This window comes from Macaca thibetana, chromosome 18 (assembly GCF_024542745.1).
Source record: "Macaca thibetana thibetana isolate TM-01 chromosome 18, ASM2454274v1, whole genome shotgun sequence".
Lineage (NCBI taxonomy): Eukaryota > Metazoa > Chordata > Mammalia > Primates > Cercopithecidae > Macaca > Macaca thibetana.
The window spans coordinates 65,312,389-65,333,453 of record NC_065595.1 but is presented as its reverse complement, the minus strand read 5'-3'; the positions used below and the strand labels follow the sequence as shown (position 1 = coordinate 65,333,453).

At 42.6% G+C, this 21,065-nt stretch overlaps 1 protein-coding gene across 10 annotated transcripts in view; it reads left to right on the top strand.

Moving 5' to 3' along the window:
• Nucleotides 1–10,004, top strand: part of L3MBTL4 (L3MBTL histone methyl-lysine binding protein 4) — a 449,236-nt gene extending 439,232 nt beyond the window's left edge. For 9 of the 10 annotated variants that reach the window (XM_050767472.1, XM_050767468.1, XM_050767469.1 and 6 more), the window contains 2 exons: nt 4,576–4,638; nt 8,308–10,004. In XM_050767472.1, coding sequence (XP_050623429.1) covers nt 4,576–4,638; nt 8,308–8,475 — 231 coding nt within the window. In that variant the 3' untranslated portion in view covers nt 8,476–10,004. Of the gene's footprint in view, nt 1–4,575; nt 4,639–8,307 lie in introns of those variants that run through there. The other variant, XM_050767474.1, reaches the window with a different exon arrangement.
• The last annotated feature ends 11,061 nt before the right edge of the window (nt 10,005–21,065 follow it).

Genomic DNA, 21,065 nt, shown 5'->3' with positions numbered 1-21,065 from the left:
CTCAGGTAAGCCTGGTGCACGTATGGGTACTTTTATTTCTCTTATTAAAAAATACTTCTTAAAGCACCACATATAAATTGCTCTAGCCTCAACCAAGTGCTCCCTAAATGTTCATTAACTTTAAAAGATGGCAGTCACTTTAAAAGCAGCCTTTACACAGGAAGGGGTGCTTTTGAAAAATTCAGGGTACTGCTAACTAAGCAGAGCAGCCTTATACAATTGAGCCCTTAAAAAAAAAAGGGCAAATAAACTCTGCTGTTAAAAAATAAGACCCAGGCTGGCAACAGGGTCCCCAGTGGACGATTAGCCGGTATAGTCCGGCACATATCTACAGGCTCAGCGAGATAGAGAACACCGGCATTTGGAAAGATTTAAAGCAGCAGCAGCCCCACGGAAGAACACGAGGCCTGCTGGGCTCCAGCGACGATGCCAGGGAAAGTAGGTCGTGGGGGAAGTGAGGTCGGCTGGCGGGATGGGCTCCTCTCAAAGCCTGGGCAGTGTCATCCCTCCTAGTTTCCCCAAACTGCTGTCTCATACTTAGAATTAACTTTCTCAGTGTCCTTCCAAAACAAAGCAAGGATTTTAGCTGTAGGACACTGTGTGCCTGAGAATGTGGGAAGTGCTGGTGTGTCCGTGGTCACAGCACTGTGGGGGGCACTTCCCAGAGTCAAGACCAAGGGGAGACACCCGCGTGGCAGCCCCCCACACCACCAGGCGCTGCCCAGAGCCAAAGCCAAGGCCCAGGCCACCCACTGGGCTCCAACAGTGTGATCACCCCCTTTGAAAAACCAGGTGACCCCACTGCTATGGCTTCTATGGGTGCAGGGCAAGTGGATGGTCATTTCGTCTTTCGCAGAGGTTATGCGCCTCTGGACAGCTGTCCACATTTTCCACAAATGTGAAGAAAAAATATCTCTCTCTTTTAATGGGAGAATGAGAGGGAAACTTCTTGATGTTACTCTATTCTATGCTAAAACTCACCGCTTTCATTGAGAAAATCTGTAGCAAAGCTTTCTATGAAAGCTCAAAATACAATTTATTTGTAGGTGAAGTAATTACCAACTAATAATACTGAGTCAAGGCCTTTGCATATTTTAAAATTCTTGGCCAGAGAAGTCTGCTTAATAGAGTTCATGGAACTTGTTCCTTATTTTGGAAAAAGAAAAGATAAACTGAATCGAATGGGAATCTCTTTCCAAAATGGCAGAGCCTTTCGGAGGAGTGTGAAGCTGAGGAGAGTGGCCGGGTGGAGGATGAGGTGGAGGCGGCAAGTGCTGCTTGCAGGCCAGGCAGAGGCCACCTCGGGGCAGGGCCGTGTCTGCTCTGTTGATGCTTTGGTTTAACACGTTATTTATTTCCTTTAAAAAAAATCCAATTTACCTTTCATACATTGACAATGATTTCTTGGCCAATGATACTGAGAAGGAAGACTGTGGTCTTTTTTTTGTTTGCCCAGAAAAGGACAGTTTAACATAGGCAAACCGTCAAAGCCACTTGCAACACTTCTGCTGTGAACGGTCCTTTGAACAAGTATGGAAAAGAGACCATGTTTCCAACCAACCACTCCTTTCCCCTAGCAGTGGGGGAAACCACTGTCCCTGTGCTGACGTGGCTTTCCCACTGCAGTGAGTGATGGACATCCGACAAAACATGGTTCCTTAGCTAGTTACTGGTCCCTCTTCTCTATTATTTCCTCCTGCGACACTCAGCCCTCCTTCCTGTGAAAAAGTGAGCCCAGCAGAAGAACTGCGGCAATGTTGCCCCCAGGGGCATTTGGCAATATCTGGGCATATTTTTGGTTGTTACAACTGGGAAGGGGGCTTTGCTACTGGCACCTTGTGAGTAAAGGGCAGGGATGCCGTTAAACATCCCACAACACCCAGGCCAGCCCTCACAGCAAAAAGTTACCTGGCCCGAGGTGTCAGTATTGAGGTTGAGGAACGTGGCTTTACAGCATTCTCCTGTGTTCATCTTTGATTCCTGCCCTGCCTAGCCCTGAGGCTCAGCACAAGCCCGTCCAGACCCTGCTGGACCATTCCTCTAGCTTTCTGCAGCGCTGTGGTTCTCGGCCCTCAGTGCACACTGGAACCAACTGGGAAGCTCTAAAAATATCTACCCAGTGCTTGGACCCAATCCAGCTCCATTAATTTATCATCTGTGTGGCATGAGGCCTGGACGACAGTCAGCGTGAAAGCTCCAGTGTCCCGCCAGGGTGGAGTGCCAGGGCTTAGGGCTCCCCGCTGCTGTGGAGGAAGTACAGACCCACACCTGGAACCACGCGGCCCTCCCCACTTCCCGCCACTCCCTGTCTACTCCTCAGCTCAGTCAAACTGCACTCCTCCAGCTCCTCACACCCGCCCTTTGGCCCTGTGCTGTCCTGCTTTGGGGTTTGCTCCTGGGATTCTCTATGCCTAGAATTCTTCCCCCGCCCATCCACCCCAAATCGCCACAGTGGAAATACTGTGCATCCAACAGTAACCCTCTCACGGTCCCCCTTCTTCCTGATGTCCTTTCTGAAGTCCCACCTAAGATTTGTGGAGTCCCTTCCTAACACCCATAGCCTTCCTACCTTTCTCAAGGGTGTTAGCACATTTGACCACATGTTGTAGTGAGTGATAAGCTTTCATGTCCTCCCGGTTCCCCTCAATCCTCCCACCACTAATCAAGTCAACTCATTGAAAATTCAAGCACAACAAGCTCCCAGGGCAGCTCTTCTAGCAGCCAGCCTGAGGCCTCACACACAGGCAGGGTTGGAGTATATATGACCAGCAGAGTGGTCTGGGGAATGACGGAGCCAGGCCACTCTCCATGTCCTGGGCCACCAACAGCACTGCCACTGCCATCACCTGCCCCAGTTGCCCTGTCTCTGCAGCTTGACCAGTGGCATTCCACAGCTTTCATTAGCTCCCAGCAAGTACTGAGCACGTGCTCTACATGCTTCCTTCTCACCTAGAACAAGAAAACTGTATTAGCCCAGCAAACAGACTCCGCTTCCTCTGCCTGAATTGCCAGTGTCGGGTTCTTGGGTGAATTCGCTCATAATACTGAGAGCCCGGCCAGCAGAGGCACTCACTAGCACAGATGCTCCTGGGGCTTGGAGGGGAACTTGCATGACAGCAGTATGGCTGGTGTGGAACTTTTTTTTTTTTTTTAAATCCTTATCACTCCAAACTTTATATGAAGATTGTAAAACGACTCAAGAATGTATTTGCAGCGCCAGGGGTGAGTAAAGCAGACATGGACATGCAGATCACCCCTAAAAAGAAGATATTCTGAACTCTTCACATTTGCACTGACTATATATAGCTGTGAGACCACAGGGGACAGAGCTCAGGAGGGGCACAGGTGTCCAGCCCTAGGGTACGCCCTGTGGGAGTTGGCCCTTACTGCTCTGTCACCTGGGATCAGCAAACACCTGGTGCTATCTCCTGCACCATCAGGGGCAGCGTCGGCCGACTTCTCCTGGAGAGGCTGGGAGGGAGGCTGTGCTCACAGAGCTCTCTGAGGGTGGGACATGTTGATACACTGCACTATCCAGCCTCGAGAACCTTCCCCATGAAACCAGGGAGAGGAGAAGGGCCAGCACCCACAATTCGGTTGACACAAGAAGCGGAGAGCCAAACAAAACAAAACAAACAAGACAGTTCCCCTAGAAGTATCACCTCCCGAGATGACATTTACTGTTGCACTCCAGCCTGCCTTTCATCCCCTGCTGCGACAGGACTGGAGTTAGGCAGTAGTGCAGACCACCCAGCTGTCATTTCTGATGTTGGGAGTCTACCCTTTATCATGTTTGTTCAATCAGCTTCCCAAAGGTATCTATTAGGAACACTCAGTGGCTTCCTGAGCCGATAGCCAGATCTTTGTCTGAGCTTTCTCTTGTTAAAAGGATATTTGGGGGCATGTGGGGGCATGGTGAGGGTGGGAAGTTGAAATGAAGAGACTGATTCTCCAAAATGTAGGGCCTAGAGATAGCAAACCTGAATTCCAAAATGTCCCTGCTACTTACCAACCGTGTATGGCCCTGGGTAAGTGCTGAACCTCTTTGGGCTTCAGCTTCTTCATTTATGTGGGAGTTCAGCTCCGCATAGATTCTCTGATTGCCTGTGGTTCACCAGGCTCCAGGTAAGGAACCGGGCCACAGAGATGAGTAGGAGAAGGCCTTGCCTTTGGGTCTGCCTTTTAAAGGCAAGTGGGCAGGTCCTCACTCCTGTCTGTTGCTGTGATAACTGCTGCACAAGTCCACTGGCCTCGCCCTCACTGACCCCACAGGGGAGTCAGGAGAATCAGATACAGAAGCTTGCAGAATGCCAGAGCTTCACATATGGAGGCTGTTACTGTCATCATTATAACCATAACCCTGTGCAGGTCAGTCCAGTAATAAGAGGACAGAAAAAATACTGGGGGCTGGTCTAATTTCTCAGTTGACAAATGCTAATGCAATTTGATAGTTACTATTTAATTCCCAAGTGTTTGAGAGACTTTAAGTATATTTTACTTAAATGTTGGATTACTACAACCCTAAAATTATTTCAGGTGCATGTATTAAATTAGGCTTTTCATCTTGCACTATAGGTGGCTGAGTTTGTACAGTCTCTTCTGGGCTGTGAAGAACATGCCAAGTGCTTTAAGAAAGAGGTAAGAAATGCGTGTGTGTATATGTGTGTGTGTATATATATATATATACACTTCTAGACCCAGAAGTGTTTTGTTATCATTTACTTAAGTGTAAATAAGTACAATTTGGGGCAGCAAGAGAAAGGAGATCCAGCAGGAATAGAGCCCAATTCTGCAGTGTGAGACCAAGCGGGGTCAGTCTGCCTTCAGTCCTCTTATATTTTGCTAGGTTTTGTTGCAGAATGCCATGGTGCTTGGTGCATACAGCATGCTCAGTACATATACTATTTGCTGGAAGAGTAAATGAACAAGATAATTAATTATTACCTATCGGTGTCATGAGGCCTCTCCATTGGTGGCTTGAAGCCATTTGGGGGAAGGCAGGAATCCTCCTTTGGGATTGCACCTGGGAAAGGGAGGAGATTTGTTTACTCCAAAGTCAGCATGGGACCCTCCTACCTATCCCTGCCCTGCATTTGCTTCCAGAGAAGCCCCAAATCCTTCTAGGGGGTTTCTATCTTCTGCCCCGTCTTGGTTGGGAACATACTGAACTGCTTCGCATATTTCCTGGAATTAGTATCCGTAGCTACAGGAGCCCTGGACGAGCCTGGGCCAGCCACAGAATGATGCACATACTAATCCCAGTGATGGTGTATCAGGGGCTTGCCACGTGCCAGGCACGGTGCGAAGCATTTTACAACCATTGTCCTTTGATCCTTGTGACAACTCTACAATGGCAGCTTACCGATGAAGAAGCTCAGGCCCAGGAAGGTTAGGCAGAGCAAGAAAAGGGCAGAGTCGGATTCCAGCTCATATCCATCTGAGAGCTCAGAGCCTCCGTTGTTGCTCTAGAACTCTCCAAGAAAACCACCCTCGTAGAAACTGAAAGGCAGTACACACCTCTCCCTCTCTCAGGTTCAGAGCATGCATGGGTTAAGGGAAGTGCTCACTGAGTTTTGTGCCTCCAAGCACAATAGAGGAACACAGCATCAAGGTCAGATGGTCTCAGTGTGGGTAGCTGCTGCATGTGGGGTTCGCCTGCCTCTGCCTGAGCTCAGCATGGCTTGGGCATAGTTGGCCGCGCTCACACATACAGTCCACTATGCAGGTAGTGATGCCCAAGGCCCGCCTTGTCCTCAAGTCTGTCCACGTAGGGGAAGAGGGAGTGGCTCTTTGCAGGCTGACTTGTTTATATTTGGCACTCACTGACCAGAACTGTCACTTTAGACAGATTGCTGAACCCCTCTTATCCCTCCTCTCTAAAACACAGATTTACGAGAGGGGCCCTTAAAGATTAGGATGATCATGTTTGAAGCACCGAGCCCTGTTCTTGTCCCAAAGTAGGGGCTTAATAAAGGCAGCAGTATACAGCAGAGGGTCTCCTCTGGGCTCCAACAAGCCCTGCCCGAAATCCCAACTTTGCCCCTTAGAAGCTGTGTGAGCTTGGGCAAGTCATTAAGCTTGCAATTCCAGGTTTCCTCTCCTATATTACAGGGTTATCCAGGAGGATCAAACCCATATAATAGATTATTATAGCTCCATAACTGTTAGCTGTTATCATCACCATCATGACCTTATTCTTAGGACCTTATATTTGGACAGCAATTTTTGCCTGAAAATGCTGGACCTGAGCCAGGTCAGGGTATGGATGTAGGCTCATTCTCTCTCCTCTGCCTTGGGGAAAATGCCTTTTCCGAGGGGAAAAGTGCTTCCTCCTCTAGATGGATGAATCCTTATCAGACAATATATCATAAATGCACAGAAAGGTTTTAAAACCTTTTTTAAATGTTAAAACTTTAAAACCCTACCCCTCGGGTCCCAGGGAAATTCTATCAGTGAGACATTGACACTACAGGATTCTCCTTCTCCTTCTCCTTCTCCTTCTTCTCCTCCTCCTCCTCCCCCTCCCCCTTCCCCCTTCCCCTTCCCCTTCCCCTCCCCCCTCCCCCTCCCCCTCCCCCTCCTTCTCCTTCTCCTTCTTCTCCTCCTCCCCCTCCCCCTTCCCTTCCCCCTTCCCCCCTCCTCCTCCGCCTCCTTCTTCTTCTTCTTCGTCTTCCTCTTCCTCCTCCTCCTCCTTTTCTTTCTTCTTTCTTTCTCCTTCTCCTTCTCCTTCTCCTTCTTCTTTCCTGAGGTGGAGTCTTGATCTGTTGCCCAGGCTGGAATGCAGTGGGACAATCGTGTCTCACTGCAACCTCTGCCTCCCGAGTTCTAGCAATTCTCCTGCCTGAGTAGCTGGGACTACAGGCACATGCCACCACGCCTGGCTAATCTTTGTATTTTCAGTAGAGATAGGGGCGTCTCACCATGTTGGCCAGACTGCTCTCAAACTTGTGACCTCAATTGATCTGCCCACCTCGGGCTCCCAAAGTGCTGGGATTACAGACATGAGCCACCACAACTGGCTTGGGTTTGTATTATTAAATTTGAAAAGGTTTAGAACCACAGTGCTAAGTTCGTGGAAGAGTGTTTCCGTAGAAAACCCTCCCATTCCTGCCTTCTTGGTTCTGGAGCTAGGAATCATCTGAGGTAGGCTGTGTCAATCAGCGATGCTGCAGCAGTCCCAGATGTCGTGCTGAGGTCACTGGGACATCCAGGAGCTGGGGGAAGCAGCCTACACAGTGGCCACTGCCATCCTGTGAGTCTCAGGGAAGCTATTACAGTTCATGCTGTAATATCTTTTTAATTTAAAAATATTTAATTGTCAAAACAAGATTGAATATATTCAAGGTGTATAATGTGATGATTTGATATACATATACAATGTGTGATGATTACCAAAGTCAAATTAACTCTTTCCATTACCACCCATGCCATACATCAGAGCCCCAGATCTTATTCATATTGAGCCAAACATCAGTCTGTGCAAGTTTTGAAATATATTTTCAAAGTTTAATAAATAAAACATTTATTTTGTATGTATTTTTGCTTATACTGGTATGTATTCTTTTAAAAATTTAAATACAGGAAAGTTGAAAGGATTAAATAAAAACTAACCACTATTCTACCATCCAAAGATAATTTCTGTTAACATTTGGTGTAAAGACTTCAAATATTTTAGATATGCATATGTATACATGAAGCCATGCATATTTAATTGTACAAAGTAAAACTGAATTTCTTCTCTATCATATACCATGTTCTGTTGTTTACTGATCTATAAAAAAAAATCCTAAATCATTAAATGTTTCATAGATACTTGATTTGGGGTGACCGCATAGTAGCCCACTCTTACTATAGTATTATTTATTTCTGCTGTTATTGGGAACACTGGGTTGCTTTCAAGATTTCAGTATTATAAATAATACTAGAGTATACACATTGCACGTTATTCTCTTGGGAAAAATTCCTGGGGATTGACTTGGTTTTAAGGGTCTTGATATAAATTCAAGCCAACCTTTTTAAAACACAGCAATAGAAACTTAGCCTAGGAACAGATCATGTATATTGAGTTCGTATTTAACAGAGTGAGCTCCTTTTAAATGTCACTTCAAATTTCTAGAAGAAAGAACTGAAGTGGAGCAATGGTTGTAACTAAGCCAAGTGAGAGCTGCTGTCATTCTCTCTCACTGGTGAGCTCAACACGGAGGCTATGACGGGTTCCGCGTCACACTCAGAACCTAAGTGTTACTGGTGAGTAAACAGGCTTCCGTGACAAAACAATTTTGTTTGTGTCTATTTATATATTTGCAGCAGATTGATGGCAAAGCCTTCCTGCTTCTGACACAGATAGACATTGTCAAAGTGATGAAGATCAAACTGGGCCCAGCACTGAAAATTTACAACTCTATCCTGATGTTCAGGAATTCCCAGGACCTCCCTGAAGAAGATACTGTCTCAGGCCAAGAAGTCAAGGGATGATTGCGCTCCCTGAACTTCCTCTGGCACCAGGAGCTGCGCTCTCTCAGCAATAAAAGTGGAGCACATTAATTTGATGTGAATGTCCAATGGCCATATCCACATTGAATCTGGACTTTTTAAAGTGTCTGTGATTTGTTTATATGTTTAGAGGATTTTGATAACTGGTCCAGTGCCAATGATTCAGAGGCTTAGGCCCATCTGTGGGTTTGGTTTATGAACATTGTTATCTTTGGTGGGATCCGTTCAGCTCTAATGTGTTTGCAAGACAGACCAAAGAAGCCCACACATCCACCTTTATTCTTCTCCGTCACCAGAAAAGAAACCATTTTCCATTTACAAGCATAACACTCTCAAGTGGTAAAATATTAGAAAAGCAGTGTTCATGAATACATTGTTAATGTTTTTACCAGAACAACGTCGAGCTTGGCTCAGATCTGCCATGAAGCACAGCTAGTCTAAGACCTAGAGGCCTGGTGCTTTCAAAAGACTTCACGTGAGATTTTTGTGTACTTTACTCAGGAAAGTGTGAATCTCTAAAAAATAATAATAATAAGCACATGTTTTCATGATTCATTAATTCTCCTTTTTGTTCCATTATCCATTCCTTGGTTGTGCTCCCAAGGTTTCCTGGAGCCTCCACAAAGGAGTGTGACCAGGATTAACAAGAGGACGGCGAGGTGGGCACTTCCAAAAGCTGGAGAGACCCTTCTGAGGACCCTCCACCATCAGCGGGGCCTCAAGGGACCCTGTCCTAACACTGGTGTGGCTGGTGGGCCAGACCCTCACCTGCACAGAACTCCTCCCTGCTCCCACTCTGAAGGGAGGGCATTTCAGGACTGACTGATTTCCACCGCAGTCTGCCAGAACCCCTGTAACAAGGAGCTGTGTTATATTACATCTGGGGCTGTGTGCATCTTTACAAACGGAGACACACTGTTCAAAGGGAAGATCTCTAAAGTAGGGAGCGTGGTACCTATTCTTTGTTTGAAACATTCCGATTTGTTGTCAGGCTTTATTTGTGTTTTGTAAGTGATTGTATCCGAGGCTTAAATTGTGTGGAATCAGTCCCACAGTTTTGAAAGACAAGTACCTCTTTTCTGACACTTGTTACTACTTTTACAAGTAGGAACAGCTATAAATGCTCTCCCGGCAGTGGAGAGCCACCATCTGTGGGTGGAGAGAAAGAGGGAATAGATTCTAAAAAGAGGTTCTATGTCCACTTGCTTCATTAAGAATGTTAAGGTTTAAGAAAGTTGATTCTGCTTGGAGAATTTCTCAAGCTTTACATTTTTTTTTCACTGAAGAAAATAAACTCTAAGATGTGTGCATATATAACATTTCTTTAGATCCTTACCTAAATGAAATTTTAATATATTATTGGTTGATGTAAATTTTGTTTCTGTGGAGTTTTGTTTGTTGTTTTGCTTTTTGTAGACTGCCATGTGCAGTTAAAATTCCTGCTTCTGCCATGTTAAAATTTTAATATATTTTAAATGATAATAAAGAGAGAAAACAAAATTTATACATCACTACCTTAATGCATATGTTGTTATGACCTGTGCCCATGCCACAGCATGGAGTCTGTTTTTTTGTTAGCCATGGAAGAACAGAGGTAACTCTGCCCACATTAGCTAGCAAGGAAGTCAGCCATTTTTGAGTGCTATCTTTCTTGGGATATATTTCCCAAGGAAAGCAGGTTTAGATGTTAATAATTTGAGAGATTAAATGGGAGTTTTTAAAATGAATAAGAACCTCAAAATTGCTTATTGTATAGGTTCCATGGAAGACCTGAGATTTGTTGTTCGTATATCTAACACATGTCATTTCAACAGAAGGGCCTCGGACAGGTTGGATAGCACCAAGTCAAATGGAGTTGAACTATTGTGCTGCTAGGAGACAGTGTGATCAGACAAAAAGGGATTGATCCAGGTATCTAGCTGCCTGCCAGACACCCCCACATTGTCACTCAAGCACCTCAACCTTGAGGTCAACAGGGAGCTTTGATCCCTCCATTCTAATACTCCTCACCAAGTGAATGACGCCATCGTCAGAGCAGTTGCTCAAGCCAGCCTGGAAACTCAAATCACCTGCCTTTTTTGTCCTTTCTGTGGTAGAATTCATCTTATACCAACACAAAATCACTGAAGTTAGAAGGAGATGTGCAGTCAGCACCGGAGGGCTGGCCCAGGCAGGCCCTGGCACACTACAGACACCACAACCCAACCAGTGCCCACCTTTTGGGCATCTTCTGTTCCTGTTCACATCCAGGCTGGATTTGCACTGAGCTTCTTTATTTCTCCAAACTCATCCTGCTCCCAGGCTCCACTTTGTGTTCGTGGGTCCTCTGCCTGAGGCCATCTCACCCCTCCTCTTCCCACTTCTCAGTAGTCTTTCTGGACTCCGTCACTCTTGGGTTCCTGACTCACTTAAGAGCCCCACAGCAGGCTGCGCCTCCCTGTTGCATTGCTGTTCACTATTGTTATTACTTGTCCCTCATCCCTAGCCTAGAAGATCTGCGGGGACAAAGACTGGGTCTGGCATGCCCATTTATTTATTTATTTATTATAAATAAATAGTGCTCATTTATTCTAAGCACCTAGCATAGGATCTAGCACTTACTTGGCACACAGTAAGTGATTTGTTGTATCAATGAACAAAGTGAGCCTACCCAACTCAATGCAAATCCCAGCTCTGCAGCCTCCTAAATAGGTGTAACGTCTCTACAAATAAGAAAATACCTTCTCCAGGGCTTTTAAAAATTTTATTTTGGGGATGTCTGCATGGATGTGAGTGTAAACAGCACATATAAGGCGCTGACACCTGACAGCAGCCATTAAATAGGCGTGAGGAAAACAACAGGAACAACAATCCATTCCTTTAAGTCGACAGAAGACCAAACCTCCAGGAATCTCCTGGAACAAACCCCTCAAGTTTGCATCAAGCCTGACACAGCCTTCAAGGACCCCGCAGGGCCCACTCTTCTAGGTGTGACTCATGTTTGGAGGAGCCCCTGGGGTGCCGTCAAGGGGCCCCAACTGCCTTGGACCACCTACATCCAGCTTCCTCCACCCAGCTCCCTTCCCCCTCTCCTGACGCTCTGCAGGAAGGTTTGCAACATAAGAGTTGAGATTGTTCACTCTGCCAGGAGGACCCCCACCACTGTCAGGGGCCAAGCAGCACCTGGAAATGGCACAGGTGGCTTTGAAGACCTTGCTGCTCTTGGGCACAGCCTTAGCCTCTGACTCTGCTCCTCTTTTCCTGATCCCCCTTGAATGTGAATCGAGTCAGGGACAAAGGAAAAAATTATCAACAGGGCTTCAAGAAATACAAACTTCCAGGTTATTAGAAAGAGTTCCCCCCAAGGACCATTTGTACATCACAATCATAAGTACACACCATGATGCTGGAAATTAGATCATTAGCATGAATCCTAAGGGAGCTTAGGACTTCTGAGACTAGAGTCTTTGAAAGCCTGTAATTTTAGATAACTCTTGCAAAAAGAAAAAACAAATTTCTCTCACTTCCAACAGCCCTAGGATATTTTTTAAAAAGCTACCATTCACAATCTTTGAACACCACTTCTCCCCTGTGATTAGAATTCCTGACCTTGTAGAACCCATGTACCAAAGCATTTCTAAGAGTGACAGCAAAAGAGATTGACTCCTTGTTAACACAGGATTCCAAGTCATGACAGCTTTCTTTTGCTGAGCACTGACTTTCAGATACGCCTGGGATTTCTTGGACAAGTCACCTTTGTCCAAAGAATCTCCATCTTTTGAGTAAGAGTTGGAGGCAGTGAAGGATCGTGGAAAGTGCTGGGGTTTGGAGTGAGGCCCAGGGTTGAACCCTGCGTTCTACACCTTGGCTTGATGTAGAAGTCAGTCTTAACCACCCAACACATGACTGACTTGCCACATTTACTTATTTCTTTTGGAATGTTGAACTTTGCTTCATTTTAAGGAATATTCAGTTTGTCTCTGCAATTCCTAAGGCTGAAGAATGTGTTTGTGACTATGAAGTGTTTCTATGAATATATTCTTAATATTTGAGAATATATTCTTTGTGAATATTTTCTCTTATAAATATTCCTCTTAAAAACATTCTTATAAATATATTCATGAAGAATATAATTGTTAATTGATTCTTAAATATTCAGAATTCTTATATATTCTTCCCTATGGGTATCTTTCTTCAAAAATACATTCTTGCTAAACTCTCTCAGTCTCTGTCTCTCTCCACCCTTCAGTTTCCAGCTGCAACAGGAGCTGGGACAGCTCAGTGTCTCTACATTGATGCTGTGAAGACAAAACAAAAACTGATTAACTGAAACTCAAGAGTTCCCAAGCAAATCTGCTGACTGAGTTAACAAGTAAATCTGCTGACTGAGCCATTTGGTGAAGTGGCGATCAACAATTTGATTTCTGAGTGAAATTTCCTGTTTCCAAGTCTTTGCACCATATATTCCTTTCAGGCAGACAATGGACTTTGAATCTAGTGATGAATAAAACATACCCCTGCCTGACAAGCTGGGATGCACAGGTGTGTCCAGAGACTGGTCAGGAGGCTGTGAAGGCTCAGTTCTTGAATGATAAGAGCAGAGGACCACGCCAGCCTGCTAACAGCAGGTGTCTGCCTCCCTTGGGCCCACAGTGTGCTGAGGGACAAAGCTGCAGATATCCCAATCACTGCCGCCGGCACACAGGAATGACAGGGAAATGGAGACAGGTCAGGGAGAAGGGTGGCAGGGTAATAAAGTTTAAGAACAACCTTTAAAAGGAAATGAAAAGCAAAATGTGGCAGAAATGGGACTTTGAGTTTAAAATATTGAGTTTATTTTTCTCCAAACAGTTCCATTTTGTGGGATCAGACTAGTTGCTTTGTGCTATGTTTTGCCTACAAGGCAAGACCATCAATTCCTCTTTTACTTCAATTTGAAATTAGACTATGTTCCCTTTGATTTAGGAATCTAGGCATCAAGGCAATTTGACGCATGAAGAACACAAAGTGCTGAGAAATCCCGGGTTAAACCTAGATATTCCTACAATACACTGAACTGCAATCATTGAACTGCAGTTAATGGCTGTTGTATTAAATATGCAAGGAGATTATTTCAATATGCAGGAGGCTGTATTTTACTGTGAAATGCTGGGGTCTGAAAAGTCAGTAGAAAAAAATCAGGAATTATTAGCTAATATTAACTCAGTTTCATTTAAAAAAATAAACAAGGTGTTTTTACAGGGCCTCTACCTGAAAACGCACAGGTGTCTCCACCAGCTAGTTGTGTGCATAGGTCAGATTTGTGTGGCATCTGGCTTCCTTGGAGGCAGTTGTTTATACATTGTTTCATGATTTGAGGTTAGGATCTTCTCTGATAATTTGCCTCAGAAGGGAGTGAAGATTTTGTTTTGTTTTGCTTCCAAGAAGAAGCAATTTGAATTTAATATGGTCTGGCTTCTCCAATAAGAGTCAACAAGCCAGTCAAAAATTGCTTTATTAAAGAAAAACTCACTCAGACAGGTTACTTGGTGTTGGTAATTGAATTCTTCTTTCATTAATTTTTTTTTCAACCAATTTACAAAGTTATCCTCCAGAGCTGCCAGCTTTTCTTTAAAAAAATTTTTTTTAAATGTCTTTCACAAGCCCCTGTTAACTATCAGTTTAAAACCAGATGTTATCCTTCCAAGACCTTCAAAGAGATTTAGCCCTGTGTCTTTTAGGCTGGGAAAATTAAATACAAGAATAGAAGAGGCCGGGCGCGGTGGCTCAAGCCTGTAATCCCAGCACTTTGGGAGGCCGAGACGGGTGGATCACGAGGTCAGGAGATCGAGACCATCCTGGCTAACACGGTGAAACCCCATCTCTACTAAAAAATACAAAAAACTAGCCGGGCGAGGTGGCGGGCGCCTGTAGTCCCAGCTACTCAGGAGGCTGAGGCAGGAGAATGGCGTAAACCCGGGAGGTGGAGCTTGCAGTGAGCTGAGATCCGGCCACTGCACCCCAGCCTGGGCGACAGAGCAAGACTCCGTCTCAAAAAAAAAAAAAAAAAAAAAAAAAAAAAAGAATAGAAGAAAAAATATCGTCAACGTACATCCATATTGATTCTGAAATTTCCTTCAAACACATCAGCAAATCCATCCGAACAGATGTCCCCATCTGTCCATTGTGGAAATGGTTAAATTCATTCATTCAGCAAATATTTATTGCGAGCCCACTGTGTGCCACGGTCTGTCAGCATTTGGGATATATCTGTCAACAAATCACATAAAAATCCCTCCTTTCATGAAGCTTAAATTCAAGTGGGTGGAGATTGAGAATAAATAATAAGCCTAAAAATATGAGGATGAACAGAGGAAGAATAAATACGGCCTTATGTAATGAGGATATGACCTTACCGGTCCACAGATGTCATAGAAAATACGGTCAGGTGGTGCCGTTCAGTGCAACCCCTTGGCGTCCGGGGTTGTGATTCACACGCCACGTAACTGCACGTCCCCGGATGTTGCTGTGGTTCTCTCTAGGTCTTGTGCATGCCCTGCTGTTGTAAACTGTGGAGATGTTCTCCTGTCTCCCCAGAGGGCCTAGAACAATCCTTCCCACAGAAGTGCCTCTCAGCACATGTTGCTAACCAACCGGCTCATTGGTGTGAATATTATTATTTTTATTTATTTAATTTTGAGACGGAGTCTTGCTCTGTCGCCCAGGCTGGAGTGCAGTGGCTCCATCTCCGCTTATTGCAAGCTCCGCCCCCCGGGTTCCCGCCATTCTCCTGCCTCAGCCTCCCGAGTAGCTGGGACTACAGGCCGCCGCCACCACCCCCAGCTAATTTTTTGTGCTTTTAATAGAGACGGGGTTTCACCGTGTCAGCCAGGATGGTCTCAGTCTTCTGACCTCGTGATCTGCCCGCCTCAGCCTCCCAAAGTGCTGGGATGACAGGCGTGAGCCACCGCGGTCGGCCCTGGAGTGAATATTATTTTAAATGCCAGATTGAATGTTAGCAATTAAGCAACCTGTTAACCTGGAAATATCTAGATCTTTTTCCTCTTGGACTGTAAGTAGTAATTAACAAGAAGTAATCAGACAGACTTCTAATGTGATTAACTAAAATTGTCATCAGGCAGGTAATTTTAAATACTGCCATGCTTCAAACACAGACTCATTAATTTTAGCTCAGTGGTGTTCTAATATTTGTTATTCATACATAAGAATTTTAAGTATGAATATGTTTTCACATAGCTGTGCTTGGTAATCCTGCCTCCCCAGGAAATTATCCAACACTTGATTCTCACAACCCGCCAGTAGGGTAGCTACAGATTAATGATATGATTTGAGAGTCGATATGATACTGAACTAAAAAGGATAGCATCTTGACAATGTCTGGTTCAGAAGGTGAGAAGACTGACCCTTTAAGTGAGTCAACAGTAAGTAGTACCTAGAACAGGTCCTGCATTACAATTCTTTCCAATGTCCCCCACAGGACACACTTTTCAGATTAGTCATTTTGGTGCATGTTAATTTGAAAATTGCTTTCCCTTACAGGACACACGATGTTAGCCAAAGCAAGTTATTCTTTTTAAATTTATTTTGCTCTAGGCAAGTCCTCTTAAGTGGAAAAGTCTGAAAGTCATAACCATTTGTCAAGATCTGAGCTAGGAGCAGACTTCTAGTCATAATCTTCTGAGGAAAAGACCAGTTTTGTACGTCTGGGTACTTGTTTGAAACTTGAGAAGTCATTTGGAACTTGTAACAACTGTTAGCAGAGTTGGGTTGACAGGAACTTATTTCACAATTCAATCTATGTTATGTGCAGACAATTAGAATGTCTGCCTTCAGGAGGAAACAAAAGATAACAAAAGAAGTAAGACTCTGATTTTAAAATTTTAAGTTCCAAGTTATATACTTCACTGTTTACCGGTTTTAAGCTAGTTTTTCTTCCATTTCTCCATAGAAAATAAATCATTACACACACCCTCCTCAGAAGAAACTTCACAGCATTCTCAATCCTGATGAAGATCTGAACGTAAAGTAATAGATGAACATGACTGGAATTGTTGACTCCTGTGGTTATACTCATTTTCATTATGCCATTTCCAAAAACTCCCCAGGAAAAGCAATTACATGAGCTCCTCCAGGGACTCGTTCAATGTGGCCCCTTGAAGACAAAGATTATGTCTTGTAAAATTTTCCACCACTGTAAGTGCTAGCACAGTGCATTGCACAAGCTGGGTAAATAGAATTTTATAATTAACAACTGTGTGGTACAGAAGAGGCACTCAATAAATAGTTATTGAATAAACAAAAAAGAAATAAAGATGCACTTTTTCCAATCCAGTTTCTGTTTTTCAAACTTCTGCTTAACATGTGAAACAGCTGGTCTCTCCTATTCCTATAAAATCATCTTTGATATTTTTTGAAGACCCTAATGAAATCATCCCTTAGTCTTCTCTTTTCTAGACTAAATCCTCTTTTTATCATTTAGTATGGGGTTGTTTGTTTTGTTTTGTTTTTAATTCTGAAATGTTCAAGTTTTACCTCTACTATTATTTTTACTTTTTTTCTAATCCTCATCTCACTTATCTTCACAGCTGTTTGCTCCATTAGAAAGCCCTCCCCCTGTCTCCTGGACCTTTGGAGGCCAGTTGTCGTCACTCTGACTGGTTTCTTGTTTTCTGCCAACAATGCCGTAGATATTTTCACTCTTTCAGTCCAACTCTTGCAAAGGTGCCATCAGGGGGACGGGAGATGGAAACAGCCCAGAAAGCCACTGAGACGTGCAGCGATGAACATACTAAGCCTGCTAGAGCTCGAAGACAAATCCCCGAGATGGTTATGCTGCTAATGGCTTGCGGAATGTTGCACCAAACAAGCCCCTTAATGAAGAGGCTTTCGGCAAATTATAATAAATCAGAGTGCAGCTTTTAGGCATTGAGGATGCCACCTGAGCACTTCTGCATTGCCTGTGTTTGGTGTCCTACGTGTCTAGTTATTTGAAGACTTTTCCACTGGACTCATTACATATTTTTGCTGCCCAATCTGAACGTCTTTCTCACTTATCATTACTATTGCATGATCTAAGCAACTCTGATACTTTTAAAATATTTCCTGCAGCACCTTGCCCAAGGCTGAGAACATAGTAACTCAATAAGTAATAGCTGAGTTACATAAAGTTGGTTATGTAGAGAATTAAAATGATTTTTTAATACCTGACTTTCCATCTTGGAATTGTCAGTAAAATAACTTGCTTTGAATAAAGCCAACCCATGTCAGCCGAATTATTTATGGTTCTATCTTTTTTGAGTGACTTACGTAATAGCAAGGCACCCAGGCCAATGTGACCTGTGATAACATGGATATGACCAGAATCTGCATGGCCTAATCCAAACCAAGCAGAGACCTCACTTGGACGAGTGCATTACCAAAGAAGAAAGTCCTGCCTTGGTCGTCACTGAACTTAGGATGTGCATCCAAGTATTTTTGGTTGATTCTATGCAAAGTAATTATTTAATTAGGACTTGGGGGTAGGTGAGAAGAAAAACTAGTTTATAAAAATAACTCTAGGGAAAACTAGGCAAAGTACTATTTATTAAGTAATTTAATCATTCATTCATTCATTCATCACATATTGAGCATTTACTTACATCAGTCACTATGTTCATCAGATAAACACAAGTAATTCACGTAATTTTCTACCTTTGACTACGTAATGAATGATTCAAATAATTTAATCATCAAATACATGAACAAAAGTCAGAATTACAATGTAACTTTTAAACAGTAAAAAGCCTTTAATAGTTCACACAAATTCTGATAAAGTGTCTCAGAAGGTCTGAAAGATCTGAATCACTTAAGGCAGGGGTTTTCCGACGTTTCGGATGACATCCCACAGAAAGAGACACATCTTAAACACAACAGGCATGCACAAGTTTCTGCTCAATTGTGTAGGTTTGGGTTGTTGTTGTTTGTTTGTTTTTAATTCTGGTCCCAAGCCATTAAGTTGATTTCCTAACCAAAGAGTTGTGACCAAAAGTTGGAAAATGCTGCCATGGGTTACTTGACAGTGGTGGCTCTCAGCCCTGGCTCCACATCAGAAGCAGTGGGAACTTCTTTTAAAAATGCCAGTGCCTGGGCCCTAACACAGCCAAATTAAATCAGAATCTGGAGGCGAGTGCTGAGACCTGGTGTCTTTCCAAAGCTCCCTATATGATTCTAATGAGCAGAGAGGGTTGCAAATCAGTACTCAATATAATGGAAATGTTCTTTTAAAATAAACAACTACTATTTTTAATCATATAAGTAATATTTGCACCTGTGGAAAAATTCAAATAGTGCAGCTGAGTATAAAATGAAAATAAGTCTTTGGCTCAAGCCCTTACCCCTCACTTCCTCTGCTAAGAGGTGAACATTATAAACAGCTTCTTGTGTATCCTCCCCAATATTACTGGGTTATTAATGGATTATTAGGTACAGGAGTCTATGGAGTTTCCTCAAACTTACGTTTCCAAGTGACTTTAATACTTTATCAAGTTATAAAAGTTCCTATTGGCATTTTGATGAGGATTAAATTGGATTTATAGATTTAATTTAGGGTAAACTGATGCGTTTACAGTATTGAATCTTCCTATCCAAGAATATGATAGGTTTTTGACAGGGCTTTCTATTGATTAAGTTTTATCTTTTATGCCCTTCAAGAAGTGTTACTGGTTGTTGTTTTATTTAATAGTCCCCCATTTATTTTTAGAGACAGGGTCTCACTCTGTCACCCAGGCTGGAGTGCAGTGGCACAATCAGATCACTACAGCCTCCAACTCCTGGGCTCAAGTGATCCTCCTGCCTCAGCCTCCATAGTAGCTGAGATGACAGGCATGCACACCATGCTGAGTTAATTTTTTTTTTTTTTTTTTTTTTTTTTTTTTTTGTAGAGTTGGGGTCTCATGTTCTCAAACTCTTGAGTTCAAGGGATCCTCCAGCCCTCCAAAGTTTTGAGATTATGGGCATAAGCCAACATACCCAGCCTATATTTTTAATTAAATTTATGTCTAGGCACATTATCTTTTTTATGCTATTATAAATGAGATAATTTGCTCCATTATATTTTATAGCTGAATACTATTTGTTTATTGAAATGCCACTGAATGTGGATATTCATTTTGAAACCAATTCACCTAACTGAATTATCTTCTGTTGGTAAGAGAATTCCTCCAATTGATTCTTTTGCAGTTTCTAGGTAAGTAACTAATTGTTTGAAAATAGTAATAATTTTGTCTCCATGGTTGAAGCATTTATGTCTCATTTTTTCCGTTTAGTAATTGCACTGATTAGTACTTTCAGAACAATGGGTTTTAATTTGAGAGGCTTGCAGAAAATAGCATCTATTACACAAATGACTTACAGCTAAGAATTATGTACATAATATATACAGGCATGTTAAGACTGAGAAAAAAATACAAAGAACTTGGTAAAATCACTATTGATAATTTTCTTCAACTGCTTTTTTTCTCTAAAAAGTCTGTCGATTTTAAAGAAAAATCATTCCCCCATGTTTGTGAATATCACAGTAAGATTTTGTCAAGAATATTCACCACTGTTTTGCCCACATTTTTTAACTCTCCTTGTCAGGTATGATTTCAGTCGTTGTAGCTTTATAAAAATATCTTAGAAGCTGTTTTATATGCTTTGGAATCATTTAAATAGAGTTGAAAATATTGCTTGAATTTAATTCATATACTCTACCTGAAACATCTGATCTTGATGTTTTTAAAGCTTTTGACAAGTTCCTGTTGTTTCTCCACAATAATTTATCTGTTTTAATAGATCTGCCAGTTAAAATGCAGGATTTCCAATTAAATTTGAATTTCAGAATAACAACCAATGATTTTTTTTTTTTTAGTAAAAGTATGTCTTAACTATTGCATAAGACATACCAAAAAATTATTTATCTAAAATTCAAATTTCTATATACTAATTCTGGCAACTCTAGTAGTAGGCACTCTTGTAGAGTAAACTTTGATCATAAATATTTTACTGGAAAATTTTAATTTTTATTTAGGTTTTCAAAAGTTTCAACATAGCATTGAGCAGAGTGGTCTCTTGAAACATTTTCTCATTCCTAATTTTGTGTGACTGCTCCCATTCTCTTTATTGGGTCAGTTAAGGTTTTTTTAATTGGTTAAATTAAAAGCAACCCTTGGAATCATTATCTGTTCTTTCTACTTTTCTAATTAGCAAAATAAAAATACCTATTTTATGTCTATTTTTTCCTTCCTTTTACATTCTTCAGGTTAATTTTGCCATTCCCAGGAGAGATTCCAGATAGAGATAAAATTCTGGAGTTCCTAGAGAGTGGTTTATACTGTGCTAAGTAGGGGGTGAGAAGAGAAGACGACTCAACTATGTAACATTCCTTAAAAAATTCTAACATTTACAGACGTGGTAAGAGAAGAATGAACTCAAAAGGAAGCCTGAAGGAGTAGCCAGCAAGGCAGATAGATCCAGGAGAATATTAAATCCTTCCAGCACTCTAAGTCTGGCCTCATTCATTCATAAAATGGGAATAATATTATCTGCACACAAAATATTAAATGTATGCAAAATCC